Source organism: Crocuta crocuta, unplaced genomic scaffold (assembly GCF_008692635.1).
Source record: "Crocuta crocuta isolate KB4526 unplaced genomic scaffold, BGI_CrCroc_1.0 scaffold273, whole genome shotgun sequence".
NCBI classification, from domain to species: Eukaryota; Metazoa; Chordata; class Mammalia; order Carnivora; family Hyaenidae; genus Crocuta; species Crocuta crocuta.
In genome coordinates this window covers 2001855-2018147 of record NW_027529425.1, presented here as the reverse complement: position 1 = coordinate 2018147, position 16293 = coordinate 2001855, and the positions used below count along the sequence as shown (strand labels likewise).

Here is a 16293-nt window from a genome sequence, read left to right as displayed (position 1 = left end):
GCGGCTCCCTGAGCCCCGAGGAGGAGCTGCGGGCCGCGGTGCTGCAGCTGCGCGAGACCGTCGTGCAGCAGAAGGAGACGCTGGGCGCGCAGCGCGAGGCCATCCGCGAGCTCACGGGCAAGCTGGCGCGCTGCGAGGGGCTGGCGGGCGGCAAGGCGCCNGCGGCTCCCTGAGCCCCGAGGAGGAGCTGCGGGCCGCGGTGCTGCAGCTGCGCGAGACCGTCGTGCAGCAGAAGGAGACGCTGGGCGCGCAGCGCGAGGCCATCCGCGAGCTCACGGGCAAGCTGGCGCGCTGCGAGGGGCTGGCGGGCGGCAAGGCGCCGGGCCGGGCGGCCTCGGGCAAGGACACCATGGGCGATCTGCCGCGGGACCCCGGCCACGTCGTGGAGCAGCTCAGCCGCTCGCTGCAGACCCTCAAGGACCGCCTGGAGAGCCTCGAGGTAGCCGGGAGCGGGGGTCCTGGTGGGGGTAGGGTCCGAGGAGCGGGGCAGAGGTGGGGCGCGCAGGGTCCTGCCTGCCAGGCTGTGCTGGACACGGCCTCTCGGGGCGAGCCCGGACGCGGGGCGAGCTGGGCTGTGGGTCAGGGGAGGGCTTCTCGGTCGTGGTCGCCAATTTGCTTGCGTGGCTCGCAATCCGCCCCCACCCCGCTTCCTGCTGGAAGGAAGGGGTTAACTCCCCGCGCGCTGGGACTGTCCGCCGTGTGGACAGTCACTTCCCGAGGTCCGGGCGAGCGAGCCTCTTCCCTCTTGTAAAACTCCGAGTCCCTCGGAGCCGGTCGCGCTCCCAGAGGCTGTGCCCAGTGACGTGAGGCTGCCGCGCGAGGTCGGCTGCCCTGGGCGTCCCGTGTTCTCCTTTTATGAAGGAGCTGCGGGCTGGGCCTGAGCGGGCGGAGACCTCGGGGTCTTGGCCGCAGGCGATGGCTGGCGGGTCGCGGGCCACAGCAGTTCGCCTCGGAGGAAACCCAGGTAACTTCAAAGACGCTCTGTCCGCGAATTGCGCCCTTCTGAGGTGCCCTTACAAAGGGGGAAGGGACCTTACTCCGTGCTCTCTCGAAAGGCGTATGCAGTTTGGAACTTTGAAAGAAAAATTCTCATGTACTCCATCTTCACTTTCGAACCGTATTTAAGAAGCGTGGATGTTTCTGTTGAAAACGTTTACCCAAATACTTATTAGCAAAACTAGGTTTCCATTACAGGTGATAATTATTGCAAAATTATTTGAGGACTTCCCGTGGCATGATGGCTAAATACAGTATTTTCAGCATCTGTATAATCCCTGATTCATGATGATTAATAACAGCGAACATTTCTAGTTCACTAAATATGCACCAGGCGTGTTATCTAATTTTAAGCCTTGCAACAGTCCTTTGAGGCAGATCCTATTGACTGCACTTTACAATTCGGAATGCTTTAGAAAGGGGGTAAATAGCTGTCCCAAGGATTCATGGCTGGGCAGCAGCAGACTGCCTCCAGAACCAGCATGATGGTAGAGGAGTAAAAGAAATAGGAAGTGAGGATTTAGAAACTGCATTAAAAGCAGAGATTCCTGGAATTCAGAAGTCTCATGTTTTAGAGCTCTCATTTTCCAGTAACATCTCTGGCAAGCATAGTTATTCACCGTTTTCGCCACACCGGAACTCGGGGGCTGTTTTCATTTCTAGATGAAGGCTCCTCAGCTTTCGGCACCTTTTGATTCCTTTTTTAATCATAGCTCTGTTGCAGTCTTGACCCAAGAATGGTAGATAGTGATTAAAATGTTGACTTTTTAGCAAGAGGAGAAAACCAGCTTTCTGAGAGAGGAAAATGTAATTCATAAGTTTCAGATATTGCAGCAAGGTAATTCTTGTTTGGCTTTGAAATCCTTTCCGTACAAAAAAAGAAAAACACGTCAGTGAAGTGCGCCCCTTGGCAGGGTTTAATAGTCCTGCTTTGGAAGCTTCTCCCTGTGTGGTTGGGCTTTTAGAGCTGCATCTCACAATTTCTTTTTAAATGGCCTTAATACTCCTCCTTCATGTGTCCCTCTCCCCAAATGGAAGCACCAGCTCCGAGTGAACGTGTCCACCGCGGTGCTGCCTGGCGACTTCCGAGAGGTCCTCCAGCGGCGACTGGGGGAGCTGGAGAGTCAGCTGTTGCGCAAAGTGGCCGAGCTGGAGGACGAGAAGTCCCTGCTCCACAATGAGACCTCCGCTCACTGGCAGAAGACTGAGAGCGCCCTAAACGCTCTGCTGCTGAGGGTGACTGAGCTGGAGCGAGGTGAGTTCGTGGCTGGCTCCTTTGTCGCCCTGTGGTTGACGTCCCTCCCAGCACCGCCCTCCCCACCACCACCTTGGTGTTTGGCTGCAGGGTAAGGGCGGCTGGGCTCTGAGCAAAGCAGAGCGGGCAGAGAGGAACGGCCCCACAGCTGTCTTCCCCATTTACACACCATGCCATTAGGGCCCTTGAGGGAGTGGTGGCTTCCAGACCCCTGTGCCTGCCGACGACTCTTAGCACTTGGTTCTGTGGCCGCTCCTCCTCTGTCGTCCCTGAACCTACCCATCCTATGTGCAGAAAACCGCAGGATTCTTTGCCGTTCCAGCAGCACTCTGCTTGGCCTTCTCCGTTTCTCAGATGAAATGGGGGGGGGCACTTTCAACTTGAGGCATCTCTCCTGGTGCACAGGGGTTTAGGATTTCCACCTGAAGGTTGCCTGGCTCAGCAGCCTCGTTGGCACATCTTCCGACAGAGACTGAAGGCACTGATGGCTCCTGGGAGCGGCCTGGTTTCCGTCCCTTGCAGTTGGACCCAGGGTGTCCGTAGCGATGGGGCACTGCATGGGGATGGCTTGTGGCCGGCTGAGCAAATAATAAGTGTGACTGAGGATGGTCCTGCCAGGAGTCAGCCCCAACCCTGGCCCACTGGCATTATCCATGGAAACACTGTGCAGCTGGCCGGGCATGGTGACCAAGTTGCTATGAGGGAGTAGGTCGATAGAAGCCCGCTGAGTTAGTGTGGAGTAGTGCCAGGCAGTGTGCTGGCACGTCGCCCCAGTGAGACAGGACTTCTCATACACCCGTGACACCAGTGAGAAAACTCCAAAGCTTTCAGCCAGAGGTGTGTCATGTAGGGAGAGGGGCCCAAAGTGGCGCCTGGGCCACCAGCTGATGAGCAGCAATGGCAACATGGCTTTGGCCACCTAGGAGCTGCCACTGTGTCACTGTCCCTCCCATTCCCAGCCTCATTCCAGCACCCATGCTCTTGGTATATAAGTTCTACAGAAAGCCCTCAGAGCTCCTCTGGCACAGAAAGGAGGGCCGTGTCCCAGCTAGAGCCCAGCTCTGCCGGGCAGGGCCCCTGACTGGCCTTCTTGTAGCGCCCCCAGGACCTGGGCTCCAGAATCCTTCTGTGTGCTCCACCCGGTTCTGGGATGTGTCTTCGAGGAAAGTGGTCATTTGCTGAGCCGTTTGTCTTTTGGGCGATTTTAAGTTTATATCTGCCCTCTTTGTGGTGAGTCTAAAGGGATAGATAAACTGCCAGTCCCCAGATACACCGTGAGTGGAAAATATACTGTGCTCCTCAAAAGTACCCTGCTGAACCCAGAGGCAAGGGACCTCAAGCATGTGCAAAGTAGGGTGTCTTGGGGGGCCTTTGGCTTTCGGTCCGTCATCTTCTGGCCATTAAGTGCCTGTTCTGGGCCAGACACTAGGCTGTAATCCTGTGAGGTAGGTATTAGTGATAGACGAGGGACCGAGTCCGATGCCTGCATCTACATCTCCAGCAGGTTGCAGAGCTGGGTGGTGACCCCAGCAGATGAGAGGCTCGGAGGCTGTAGCCTGGAGTGCTGTGTAGGCTCTAGCCCTAGTGAGCAGCAGGCTTCCCAGAGCCCAGCAGCAAGCATCCAACCCTGAGTGCCGCCCAGACCCACGGGTGCTCGTCTTCTTTGTTGTGGGACCTGCCCATCTTCCAGGGACTCCACAGTGGGGCCCCCCCAGCCAGGCCCAGCCCGCCTCAGAGTCCAAGTAAACGCTGCCACTGAAAAGAACCCTTCTCATTTGACCCCAGCTGGCCCCACCCGTTTTCACTTGTCTGCCACCTGCAGCCTCTGATTTATTGGTCAGGCCTTTTAATGCCTTAAGTGGTTTTAACTAAGTTTCCTCTGAACCTTCAAGCTGTTTGATATAAATAGAGGGCGCCAGCTTTCAGGATGCAGGCCCCCTCCTCTGCCCCTCAGCCCTCCCAGGTCTAATTAAACCTATCTGTTGTCACCTAGCTAACTACATTACCGACACCGAGCCTTATTAAGTCAGCAAGCCTGCCCACCTGCCAGGGTAGAAGTTATTTCTCTTTATTAGATAACCATGCCTTTGTGAAGAAAGGGCAATTTGCAGATTAAGTACTAGCGGCTGCACGTAGTTGAGGGAGGGACTTCCACTCCCTGCTCTGTCATTCATTAGCTGTGTGGCTGGGGGCTAAGTCCTCTCTCTCCTCTGAGCCTCGATGTCTCAGCTGCACAACCCGCAAAATCTCTCGGTTTTGTTTCAGCCAAACACGGGGTCAGCCCCCCCTGTGCCCTGCCGGGGCCCCCTCACCTTCCCCAGGTGACCAGGTCCTGCCAGCCCTCACCAGGTGCTTAGCAGCCCCGCAGCCAGGAGGTCAGGATGCAGGAGACAAGACTACACAATCAGCCGATCCGAGTAAATAGTACACATGAGACCCAGATTCTAGCAGTTCTCTGCCGCCTGCTCCAGGGGTGAAAGGGCGATACTGTGCTCTGTTGCCTTTCTTTTCACACGTCTTCCTCGGTCCCGTGGTTCACACCACAGCACCAAAGAACTTATCTCACGTATTATTTACTATGAAAGCAAATGAATTGGGGGTGGGGGTTGTAGTGGAGAAAGGCTCATCCATTCTGGCTTCTGTTCTACAGAAGGGGCTGATTCATCCACCAGAGGCACCAGCACTTTGGCTTCGTCGGTTCTGGGTCCAGGGAGCCTGCCTCTTTCTCACGGTGACACAGTCCTTGTGATCCCTCATGGATGTCCAATAAATACTTCTCAAACGAGTGAAGGGTGTTCAGGCTTCTACCCTGGCAGCATCTAGTGCCCTGAGAGTTCACAGGATTGGATGGTGCCCTGAAAACTTCAGAATCTGTGATAACTTGAAACAGGGTCTTGCCTTCCATGTGTTTATTTTTGTTGTTAATTTTGGGATTAAATCAAAACTATTGGAAATTACTTAGATTCATAGAAGAGTACCAGTTGCTTTCAAAGGCAACCCGATTTACCTGGGGACAATCAGGGGGTCCTCCTCAGTCCCAGATGGGCCCCAAAGTCTCCACGTGAGGCAAGGTGCGTTACCTCAGTGGGGAGGCAGACCTCCATATTTCTCTGCCTCTCACTGGTTCCAAACCACAGGAAATTGTCAACAGATGCAGTCTTCTCTTGAGGAGGAAAGGGCAAATCATGAGCAAGGCGGTCCATGTCAGCCACTTCTAAGTTAAGTTGTAGTATGGAGGCACGGATATAGACGCCTTTGCCTGGGTGGCAGTGATTTCTTTAGGGGGAGAAATGGCAGGGGCTTGACAAGTGTTTACTCAGTGCCCAGGTCCCTATTAAGACTTCCTGCCTCCAAGTTCATCAGGGCCCCGACCCCACCCTTGCTGACAGAGCCAGGATTTTAAGAAAATAGCCGAGGAAGGATTTTTCTGGCTTAGTTTAACCACACACAAAAAAATGTTTTTAATGTTTATTTATTTATTTATTAAATATTTTATTTATTTATAGGAGAGAGAGAGAGAGAGACAGCATGAGCAGGGGAGGGTCAGAGAGAGAGGGAGTCACAGACCGAAACAGGCTCCAGGCTCTGAGCTGGCAGTCAGCACAGAGCCCGACGCGGGGCTTGAACCCACGAACCGCGAGATCATGACCTAAGCGAAAGACTAAGCTGCCCAGGCGCCCCTTTAATGTTTATTTTTGAGGGAGGGACAGAGCACGAGCGGGTGAGGGGTAGAGAGAGCAGGAGACCGAATCTGAAGCAGGCTCAGAATCTGAAGCTCTCAGCACAGAGCCCTCTGTGGGGGGTCGAACCCATGAACCAGGAAATCATGACCTGGGCCAAAGTCAGACGCTCAACTGACTGAGCCAACCAGATGCCTCTAACAAGGAAATTAAATCCATCTTTCCCCTTCCTCCATATTTCAGGAATAGCAGTGTTCTTGTTTACTGCTGGGGTTGTAGCACTTTGAACAGCAGTTTCCCGGTAGCAGGTGCTCTGGTGCTCGAAGGACCAATCTGGGGGAAGAGGGGGTCCAGGTGAGCTGTCATTCTGGGCTGCGCCTGAGGGGAGCAGGCTAACGCCCCACAGCCTCTCTTCTCCACCCCCCAGGCAACAGTGCGTTCAAATCTCCTGATGCGTTTAAAGTGTCCCTCCCGCTTCGCACAAACTACCTGTATGGCAAGATCAAGAAGACACTGCCTGAACTGTACGCCTTCACCATCTGCCTGTGGCTGCGATCCAGTGCTTTGCCAGGCATCGGCACCCCATTTTCTTACGCGGTGCCTGGGCAGGCCAACGAGATCGTGCTGATAGAGTGGGGTAACAACCCCATTGAGCTGCTCATCAACGACAAGGTGAGGCCCGCTTGGACCACCGCCCTTCCCCATCACGACAGCAACAGTCAGGGTGCTGCAAAATCTGACAGCCCACTGTAGGGCCGTCCTCCTCGGAATGGGGACAGCTCTGCGCTGACTCAGCCCAGCCCGGGGCAGCTGACTGGGCAGGGGGCAGGGGCAGGCAGCTGTGGCTCGTGGAGACCCAAGCTGGGAGTGTGGCTTAGAAGCAGCTCAGGGTCCAGGCCAGAGATGGTGGAAAGAACAGAGCTGTGGTCTCTGTGGGCCAGCCTGAATCATCATTGGCCCTTGGGCCAGTCAGGGAGGGCTGTTCTCTGGGGCCATGCTGATTAGGGGAGGGGGAGTGTGTGTGTGTCTCTCTGTGTAGAATACTTCTCAGCGTATTTTTTGGGTTTATTGAGATGTAATTTATATACAGTAAGACTAAGAGATTTTTGGAGTACAGTTTGACCAGTTTGACAAATGTGTGCAGATGTGTGACCACCACAATTAAAATATAAAAGCGTTTCAAGCCCCCCCCCCCGCAATTTCCTCATTCCCCTATCTAGTCAGCTCCTGCCCCTACTCCAGCCCATGGCAACCACTGATCTGTTCTCTGTTCCTATGGTATTGCCTTTTGTAGAGTAAATACCCTTTATTAATGTTTTTATTTATTTATGAGAGAGAGAGAGAGAGACAGTGCAAGCAAGGGAGGGTCAGAGAGAGAGAGAGGGAGACACAGAATCTGAAACAGGCTCCAGGCTCTGAGTTGGCTGTCAGCACAGAGCCTGATGTGGAGCTCGAACCCACGACCCGCAAGATCATGACCCGAGCTGAAGTCAGACGCTTAACCGACTGAGACACCCAGGTACCCCGAGTAAATACCTTTTTTTTAATAGACCGGCTGGTTTTGACGTTCAAGAGCATGATCTCCTCGAGAACTCGGCTCTGGGCATCTGTGGGACCTCTAGGAGCACCATGTAAACTTCCATTCTGAAGGGAGACTCAACATAGACAAAAATGTGTCCTCATACCCTTGCTGGGGCTGAGCTCCAGCCCCCTGCTTCCTCTACCCTGGCCCTGTACCCTGCTTGTATTACTGAACTGCCCTGGGTGGAGTTTGTTTAAGTGGGAAATGGTGTGGAATCTCCCTGCTGGGCTCCTTCTCGCGGTGACCATGTTCCCGAGCCAGGGATTAATTGTTCTAAGTAACGCCCTTGGACACAGCAGGGCCCAGAACCTTGTTTTCCTTTTGGGTTAGGTGGCATGTAAACAACCAATTCCCTAGAGGAAGCACCGGGTTGCTAGGATACCAGCAGTAACAACAGGACGGTTCCCAGTTGGGCTGCTCTGTGGTACTCACAGGATGCTCACAGACACTGATGTGGGTCACAGATGCCATTCCTCCAGTTCTGTATGGGGGTCTGAGTGTGCACCTCCCCCCCACCAGCACACACTCCCACGTAATTGTAAGCCTTTGGTCTTTTGCACAGGAGGACGGGGACACACACACACACACACACACACACACAATCCCCAAGTGCCAAGACAGAATTTGAGACCCTGCCTCGAGTATAGATGCCTGGTTGGATTGTCTTCCAAAGATCCCTTTAGGTTCTCCAATGCAAGGCAATGGGGCCCAATGGGGCCGGGAGGGGGCTTGTTCTTCACATCTGCTTGGTCTACACAGTGTCCTGGACCCTCAGCCAAGTTGGGGACCAAGGGTATCCATTTGCAAGCCGGGCGACCCTGGGGGCAGGAGCGTGTCCCCAGGCTGCCTCTTTCTTGAATGTCTGTGTGTCACACACATAAAGCATCCCCAACCCGAGGCCATCTCACCCACATAGAGAAGGGGTCATGGGCTGGGAAGAGCATGACCTCCAGTCCCCACGCACGTCAGACTCCGGGGAACCCTGTGGGGGGCCCTCACCTGCATGTTGCTGCCTACAGGTTGCGCAGCTGCCTCTGTTCGTCAGTGATGGCAAGTGGCACCACATCTGTATCACTTGGACGACACGGGACGGCATGTGGGAAGCCTTCCAAGATGGGGAGAAACTCGGCACAGGGGAGAACCTCGCCCCCTGGCACCCCATCAAGCCAGGGGGGGTGCTGATCCTCGGGCAGGAGCAGGTAGGTGCAGGGGAGTCTGGGAGTACTCTGGCCAGCCACGCATCACGAGGCCATGGCTGCAGCCTGCCCCCTGCCCAGCTGTCTGCCTTCCAGACTTGCACTGCGGCCTGATGGCTGACTGGGCCCATGAGTGGCTGAGGGCCAGGGGACCAGGGTGTGGTGAGTTCAGGAAGATTCCAGAATGAAGTCCGACATAGGCGAGCAGAAGTTTCCCTGAGCTCGTGCTGTCATGGAGAGACCCCCATTCTCTCTCCAGGCATTTGGCCTCTGCTGGGCACAACACTGGTTCAGGGTGCCAGGGGCTGATGTGGCACCTCCAGGAGCTGCTGGCTCAGTGTCTCGGGCACCTGGGGCATGACTATGTGATGCTCAGTGCCCCGGGGAAGATGGAGGTTGGGAATGTGATCTCAGAGGCTGCCCTTGCTCCCTGGAAGAGAAGAAATCTAAGTTGCTTGTCTGCTCTTGGGCAGATAAGAGTTGACGTTTCATCTGTATTTGAGGTTTGCTGAAAGCCAGAGAGTAGAGACCAGGTCCTTTGAGAGCTTCTAGTCTGGGCCCTGCTCGGCCCATTGCCTGCCTCACTCTGCTGTTGCTTCCCTGCTGGCAAGGCTGGGAGTCTGGAGACCCAGGTCTAGTACTCACTTTGGGACTTGGGCAGCTGTCGCCTCAGGGTGGTGTGGTCTGTGCCTGGGGTCTGGACTGTACAGGAATCGGGTCAGGGAGGGGGTGTGGTCAGAAGTGGGGGGGTGAGGAATATGCTCCAGTCTCCCCCTCTCCCTCCCTACTCTGCACCCCTTCCCGAGGCCATCACATCCCCAGAGAATCAGTGGGCACGTTTGCCTTCTGAACCCGTGCCGATGAGGTTCTGTCCCCTCTGCCCAGGACACCGTTGGGGGCAGGTTCGACGCCACACAGGCATTCGTGGGGGAGCTCAGCCAGTTCAACATATGGGACCGCGTCCTTCGCGCACAAGAAATTGTCAACATTGCCAACTGCTCCACAAACATGCCGGGCAACATCATACCCTGGGTGGACAACAACGTAGACGTGTTTGGAGGGGCCTCAAAGTGGCCCGTGGAGACCTGCGAGGAGCGCCTCCTTGACTTGTAGCTGCTTCTCCTCTGTCTAGGAGGCCAGGGCTGGGTGGCTCCTATCGGAAATGCGAGGCCACCTGCTCCCCCCAGTTAAACTGTGTGTAAAGCCCCTGCCAGAGTGGGCCGGGGCCCCCAAAGCTTGTTCCCAGGGAATCTCGAAGACTGGGGTTCTGTGGCAGCACCTGTCACTGGATTCTTTGTTCCTTCCCAAGATTTTGTCATGTTGACAGGGGAGAGGCCCTGAGCTGCAGGTGGGCAGATACCTGACTTCCTGCTGTGGGGGGAGGGGAGGTATTCAAGGTCCTCGAGGCCCTGTTCAGAGCCCTCACAATTGCTAGCGCACCACAGCCTTGCCCGCCCTGTCGGATCCTTGGTGTCTCGTGTGGCCTTCTGTTTGTCCCCTTTAAAGGCCATGCGGCCATCCCGCCGGATCTCTGTGCCCCTTGTGTATTAAGTGTATCCCGCTGTCCGCTGAGCACGCAGCAGCAGCCCCTGCCGCCCGTGGCGCGGAAGGGCTTGCTCTTGATGTTCTCTCCCCTGTGAGGAGCCCTTGAGCTTGAGGAAGGCAGGCTGCCCTGACAGTGCCCTGCCTTCTCCAAGGTGGAGGGGGCGTCCACGCATCCAGAGGGGGCTGGGAGCTGGAACTCAGCAGGGCGTGCTGGAGAAGGGCCACGGCAGCTGTCCGTCGCCCTCTGTCACCTCTCTCTCCCACCGATGCTTTGATGGGATCATCGCTGGGAATGGCTTCTCTGAAAAGCCTCTTCGCTCCTCCAGTGCCAAACGTTCAGTTGCAGCTTCTACAACCATCTGGTGTGGTCAGGAGGATTTAATTTTTTTCCCCCAACAGAAAAGAATAGCCATTATTAGCAGGCTCCCATATTTGATGTCTCACCCCACTGTGAGGAATGTGCTAGTTTTCATTCATGTTGATTCCTGTAAGCCGTGGACCATCTCAAGGATTTCCCCCAGAACTTCTTCAGGAAAAGGAAGTCATTTGGCTGATAGTTGCTTAGTGACTCCAGGCCGCATAATTTATTGGACAGAGAGTAGTGATTTATTTTAAGGACAAAGTGGTAAAGTGGGGGAAATTTATAAAGCTAAATATTATATATTTTATTTTTCATACATGTTTCAAGTGCGAATTGTGGAAATTCCATTTGTAGGACCAAGCTGACATGCCCACCCCAACATTGTATGCTATGAGAACTCTGGATGATGGAATTCTGATTAAAGTGCACTGGAAGATACCTCCGTATCTGTTTTCTCCAGGGCTTTGGGTGGGGCTCTGCCACAGTCAGCACATCTGGGGCCTGTGTGTCTGTTGGACCCAGGGGTGCTGAGGTGCTCTGAGGAGGGCGCGGTGCAGCGCTGACCCCTTCCCTCCTCAATGCCAGGCCCAGACTGCGGACGCCCCATGGGCTCTGCCCTGCCTCCCATCTCCAGCCAGCCCCCCATTCTCTCAACCAGGAATCGAGCTTACCTAAAGGACACTGAGAGCTCCCCATCCCGGGCATTACCTCTGCTCACCACCACTCTGTGTGTGCGCGCACCATACGCCTCACTTACCCCTCCAAACAACCCCCTGAAAGCGAATCCTGATCTGCAGGTGACTGTATGGAACAATTAAATGGTGACTTGGGTCATGGGGCTGGTTAAGGGCAGAGCTGGGGGTCAGGCAGGCCTGAGGCTCTGGAGTCCCTGCTCCTTCCGTGATCACCCTTGTGACAGCGTGGCTGACTGGGAGCCGTGGCTTGCGGCAGCCACCCAGCATCACAAGTATCCCACTGCATATCGCTTGCCCAGGAAAAGTCAAACATCAAAACTCGAAACCATTTCTACTGCACGTGTGTGGCTTTCACGCCATTGTGAGGTCAAAAACTTGTGAGTCAGGCCACTGTAAGTCAGGGACCCTCTGTATGCTGGAAACTATAGAACATGATTTTTTTTCTTTTTTTTTAATAGAACATTATTGAAGAGAATTAAAGAGAATCTAAATACATAGAAACATCCCCGTTCATAGACTAAAAGAACTAATATTGTCACGATTGCCATTGTGGACATGTGGGAAAAATTTGGTTCAGATGTCAAGTCCGATCGCACCACACCACCCTGAGGGCACGAGAAGGTTTATCAGATCATGAGACTTTTCTAGGGAGATCATGGTGGCACCCACATGGGTCTGAAAACCATGAAAAATGGGCTTGAGAGAACAGAGAAAAAAACTGGCTTGGTTTTTTTTATGGTGGTTAGCAAGTAGGGCCAGAGTGATGATCCTTCCGTATTGTTCGCACACCCCACTGGCACCAAAGGAAAAGAATTTAGGCTCTCTTGTTACTGTCCAGGTGTGGGGAAAGAGGGAGAGGTGAGGCTTACACACTGTCAGCATCAGCAGCCAAACATCAAAAAGCGAAGGCAGACCCATTATTACAGTACACCATAGTCAGATGTTCCATGCCTGAAACACACCATGTTGCATTTAATTAGATTTGAACTTGTGTAAGTCATTATGAGGTCTGTAGCTTTGGGCTGGTAAGAATTCTGCAGGTAAGAGGGGCACCTAGGTGGCTCAGTTGGTTGAGCATCCAACTTCAGCTCAGGTCATGATCTCAGGGCGTTCGAGCCCCGCATTGGGCTCTATGCTGACAGCTCGGAGCCTGGAGCCTGCTTCAGATTCTGTGTCTCCCTCTCTCTCTGCCCCTCCCCTGCTCATGCTCTGTCTCTCAAAAATAAATAAACGTTGTTAAAAAAAAAAAAAAGAATTCTGGAGGTAAGAGTCTTGTGAAATGCCTGTTCGGGGGCCCAGAGTTGTGTATTTTGAGAGGTACAGTGAGTAGCTTGACCATTACCCATAATATCTAGAACTCTGAAGGAGAGCAGTATCTTGATGAGGTCTTTTGTTGTGGCTTTCATAAGTAGAGAGATACGTGTGATCTTAAGTTCTATTTTGGGTGTCTGTGGGACAGGACACTCCCAGAGGTGTTTACCCCCAAGGGGGCAACCTGGCTCAAGAATCTAACAGTGTACAGATGGGTCAATTGTTGGCCAGGGCCTCTCATCCTAAGATGAAGTTTGAACTCTGAAGTTTGGCCAAACTCTGAAGTTTGGCCAGTTGTGCTGACCCTTNCTATGCTGACAGCTCGGAGCCTGGAGCCTGCTTCAGATTCTGTGTCTCCCTCTCTCTCTGCCCCTCCCCTGCTCATGCTCTGTCTCTCAAAAATAAATAAACGTTGTTAAAAAAAAAAAAAAGAATTCTGGAGGTAAGAGTCTTGTGAAATGCCTGTTCGGGGGCCCAGAGTTGTGTATTTTGAGAGGTACAGTGAGTAGCTTGACCATTACCCATAATATCTAGAACTCTGAAGGAGAGCAGTATCTTGATGAGGTCTTTTGTTGTGGCTTTCATAAGTAGAGAGATACGTGTGATCTTAAGTTCTATTTTGGGTGTCTGTGGGACAGGACACTCCCAGAGGTGTTTACCCCCAAGGGGGCAACCTGGCTCAAGAATCTAACAGTGTACAGATGGGTCAATTGTTGGCCAGGGCCTCTCATCCTAAGATGACTCTCTGAAGTTTGGCCAGTTGTGCTGACCCTTGGGTCCTGCTATCCTTCAGGGACATCCTGGGTAAGGGATAAAAAACACTAACTTTCCGAGGGACACTAGCAGGCGTCATGGTGGCAATGCCATCCGCAAAGTGTGAGGACTCTCTGCTTCTCCTTAGCTGTTGGCAAGGCTCCTCAGATAACCAGGGGGTCTGGGAGAGGGGTGGCCACCTCCAGCTTCAAGGCATCTGCCAGGGACTGAGGACAAGGAAGGCCACCCTCTGCTGTAGAAGGGCTATGCCAGAGGGTACAGGGATAGCTCTGTTATGTAGCAAAAAGGCCTTGGTGGCCATGCTGAGCTTATTGCTGAGATGTTGGCTTTCATGACCCAAGACATATGGACTGCTGGGCATGGGAGGTCTCAGGCCAGGGCCTGTGATAGTGACTACTTCCAGGATCACATAGTATGCAACCAGCAATTGCTGCTCTAATGGCATGCAGCATGAGGCCAAGGAATCTCTTGTATTACAGAAGCCCATGAGTAACTCAGAGCGGTCCACAAGCTCTGGGAGGCAGGAGAAGGATTGCCGAAGCCTCTTCAGTGAAGGACCCTCCAGGGCACTGTTGGGAACCTGCTGCATTGCAGTTTGCACAGATTCTAGAGACTTTATTGTGGGGGCCCCACTCTAGCTGGGCAATTTGCAAGTAATAGTGCAAGTGAGCCTAATAAAATTTGTAAATGCAGAATGCACTGCTTCCGGAACCCAAGAAAGTCCTAGAAGAGGTTAGGCTTGTTTTAATGTTGTGGATACTCAGAGGGACAATAGCTCTTTTTTGGCAATGTCTGAGATGGGGTGGCCTTCCGTTTACCAAAAAATTTTTAGGAATTTAACCAACGTTTCAGGGTTTTGCAGTGTGTGTGTGTGTGTGTGTGTGTGTGTGTGTGTGTGTGTGTGGTGGGAGGCAGGGCAATGATCTTCTAGAATTGAATCAAGATACAGGATTCAATCTGCGCCACACAGACAAGTGTGGGCCAAGGCATATGACCCAGGGCCACTTTAGGGAGAGCCCCTACCCCACATTCCTGTCTAAAATGCCAATTATCTAAACTTCTGATGCAGGTCAGTTAAATCTGTAGCTGTGACTCCCAAGCTGGTGTGTAGTTGGCTGGAGGACAGGGAAAGGACACTGGCTTGGGGTTTTTACAATGGTTAGAGGGTGGGACTGGGGTGAGGTCTCTATATGTATATGTGAGGTCTCTATATGGGTGAGGTCCTGCATCATGGGAGAGGGCACCTGGGCTCTCTCATCAGCTTGCCCAGGTGTGGGGCAGAGAGGAAGAGGGAGGGAAAGACAAACATCAAAAAATGGAGTCAAAGGATTTACTTACCATGACAGTACCCCCCAAATGAATCTGCAGATTTAACACCATCCCTATTAAAAACCAACCTGACTCAGTCCAGAAATTGGCAGGCCAATCCCAAAACTGGTATCAAAATGCAAGGGCCCTGGGCACCTGTGTGGCTTAGTCAGTTAAGCGTCTGACTTCGGCTCAAGTCATGATCTCGAGGTTCATGAATTTGAGCCCTGTGTTGGGCTCTGTGCTGACAACTTGGAGCCTGGAGCCTCCTGATTCTGTGTCTCCTCTCCCTGCCCCCACTCAAGCTCGCTCTCTCTCTCTCTCTCTCTCTCAAAAACAAATAAACATTAAAGAAAATGTAAGAGACCCAGAATAGCCAAAACAATCTTGAAAAGAAAGAACAAAAGTTGAGAGACTCCTACTTGATTGCAAAACTGACTACAAAGATATGGTAACAAGACTGTATCCTGGCTTAGGGACAGATGTATAGATTAGTGGAATAGTTTCAGAGTCCAGAAATAAACCTATACATTTATGGTCAATTGATTTTTGACAAATGCTAGATATCCACCTGAGGAAAAAATGAAGGTGGATTTCTGCCTCACTCCATAATATAAAAATTAATCCAAAATAGATGAAAGGCCTAAATTTAAAAAGTAGAACTATAAACTCACAGAAGAAAGCATAGGTATAAGTATTTGTGACCTTGGATTAGGTACTGATTTCTTAGGTATAATACCAAAAACACAAGCAACCAAAGGAAAAATTGATAAACTGAATTTCATCAAAAGTAACATTTTTTGTTTCAGAGAACACTGTTAATGTGAAAAGACTACCCAGAGAATGATAGAAAATATTTGCAGTTGTAGAACTGATTTTAAAAAGCCTAGTATCCAGAATATGTAAAGAACCTTTAACAACTCTATAACAAAAATGGACAAATAATACTATAAAAATGGGCAAAGGATTTGACTAGGTCGTGCTCCAAACAAGATATACAAACGACCAATAGCACATGCAAAAATACTCAATATCATCAGTCATCAGGGAAATGCAAATTAATGCCACAGTGAGATACCATGTTACATCTGCTAGGGACAGCTGTAATTTAAAAATAAGTAAATAACAAATGTTGGTGAAAATGTGGAGAAGCTGGAACCTTTGTACTTTGCTGGTGGGAATTTAAATGGTGCAGCCACCTTTGCTCCTAACAGTTCCACTCCTAACTATATACCCAAGAGAGTTGATAGCATATTCCCACACAAAATGAGTACACAAATGTTCACCACAGTGTTATTCATAATAGCCAAAACTAAACAACCCAAATACCTATCTGGATTAAAAAATTGTGATACATACATACAATGGAGTACTATTCTTCAATACAAAGGAATGATACAGTGATATACACTGTAATATGGATAAATCTTGAAAACACTATGCTATAAGTGAAAGAAGCCATTCACAAAGGACCACATCTTATCTCACTTATATAAAATGTCCAGACCAGGCAAATCTATAGAGACAGAAAGTAGATTAGTGGTTGATGGGGGATGGGCATAGGTGTGACAACAGAGGGAATTGGGAAGT

General features: G+C 52.0%; 1 protein-coding gene across 1 annotated transcript in view; it reads left to right on the top strand.

Moving 5' to 3' along the window:
• Positions 1–11053, top strand: part of NPTX2 (neuronal pentraxin 2) — an 18439-nt gene extending 7386 nt beyond the window's left edge. Inside the window, exons 3-8 of the mRNA XM_077758831.1 lie at positions 14–117; positions 156–439; positions 2035–2251; positions 6359–6603; positions 8533–8712; positions 9595–11053. Coding sequence (XP_077614957.1) covers positions 14–117; positions 156–439; positions 2035–2251; positions 6359–6603; positions 8533–8712; positions 9595–9822 — 1258 coding nt within the window. The 3' untranslated portion in view covers positions 9823–11053. The remainder of the gene's footprint in view (positions 1–13; positions 118–155; positions 440–2034; positions 2252–6358; positions 6604–8532; positions 8713–9594) is intronic.
• Positions 11054–16293: the final 5240 nt, after the last annotated feature.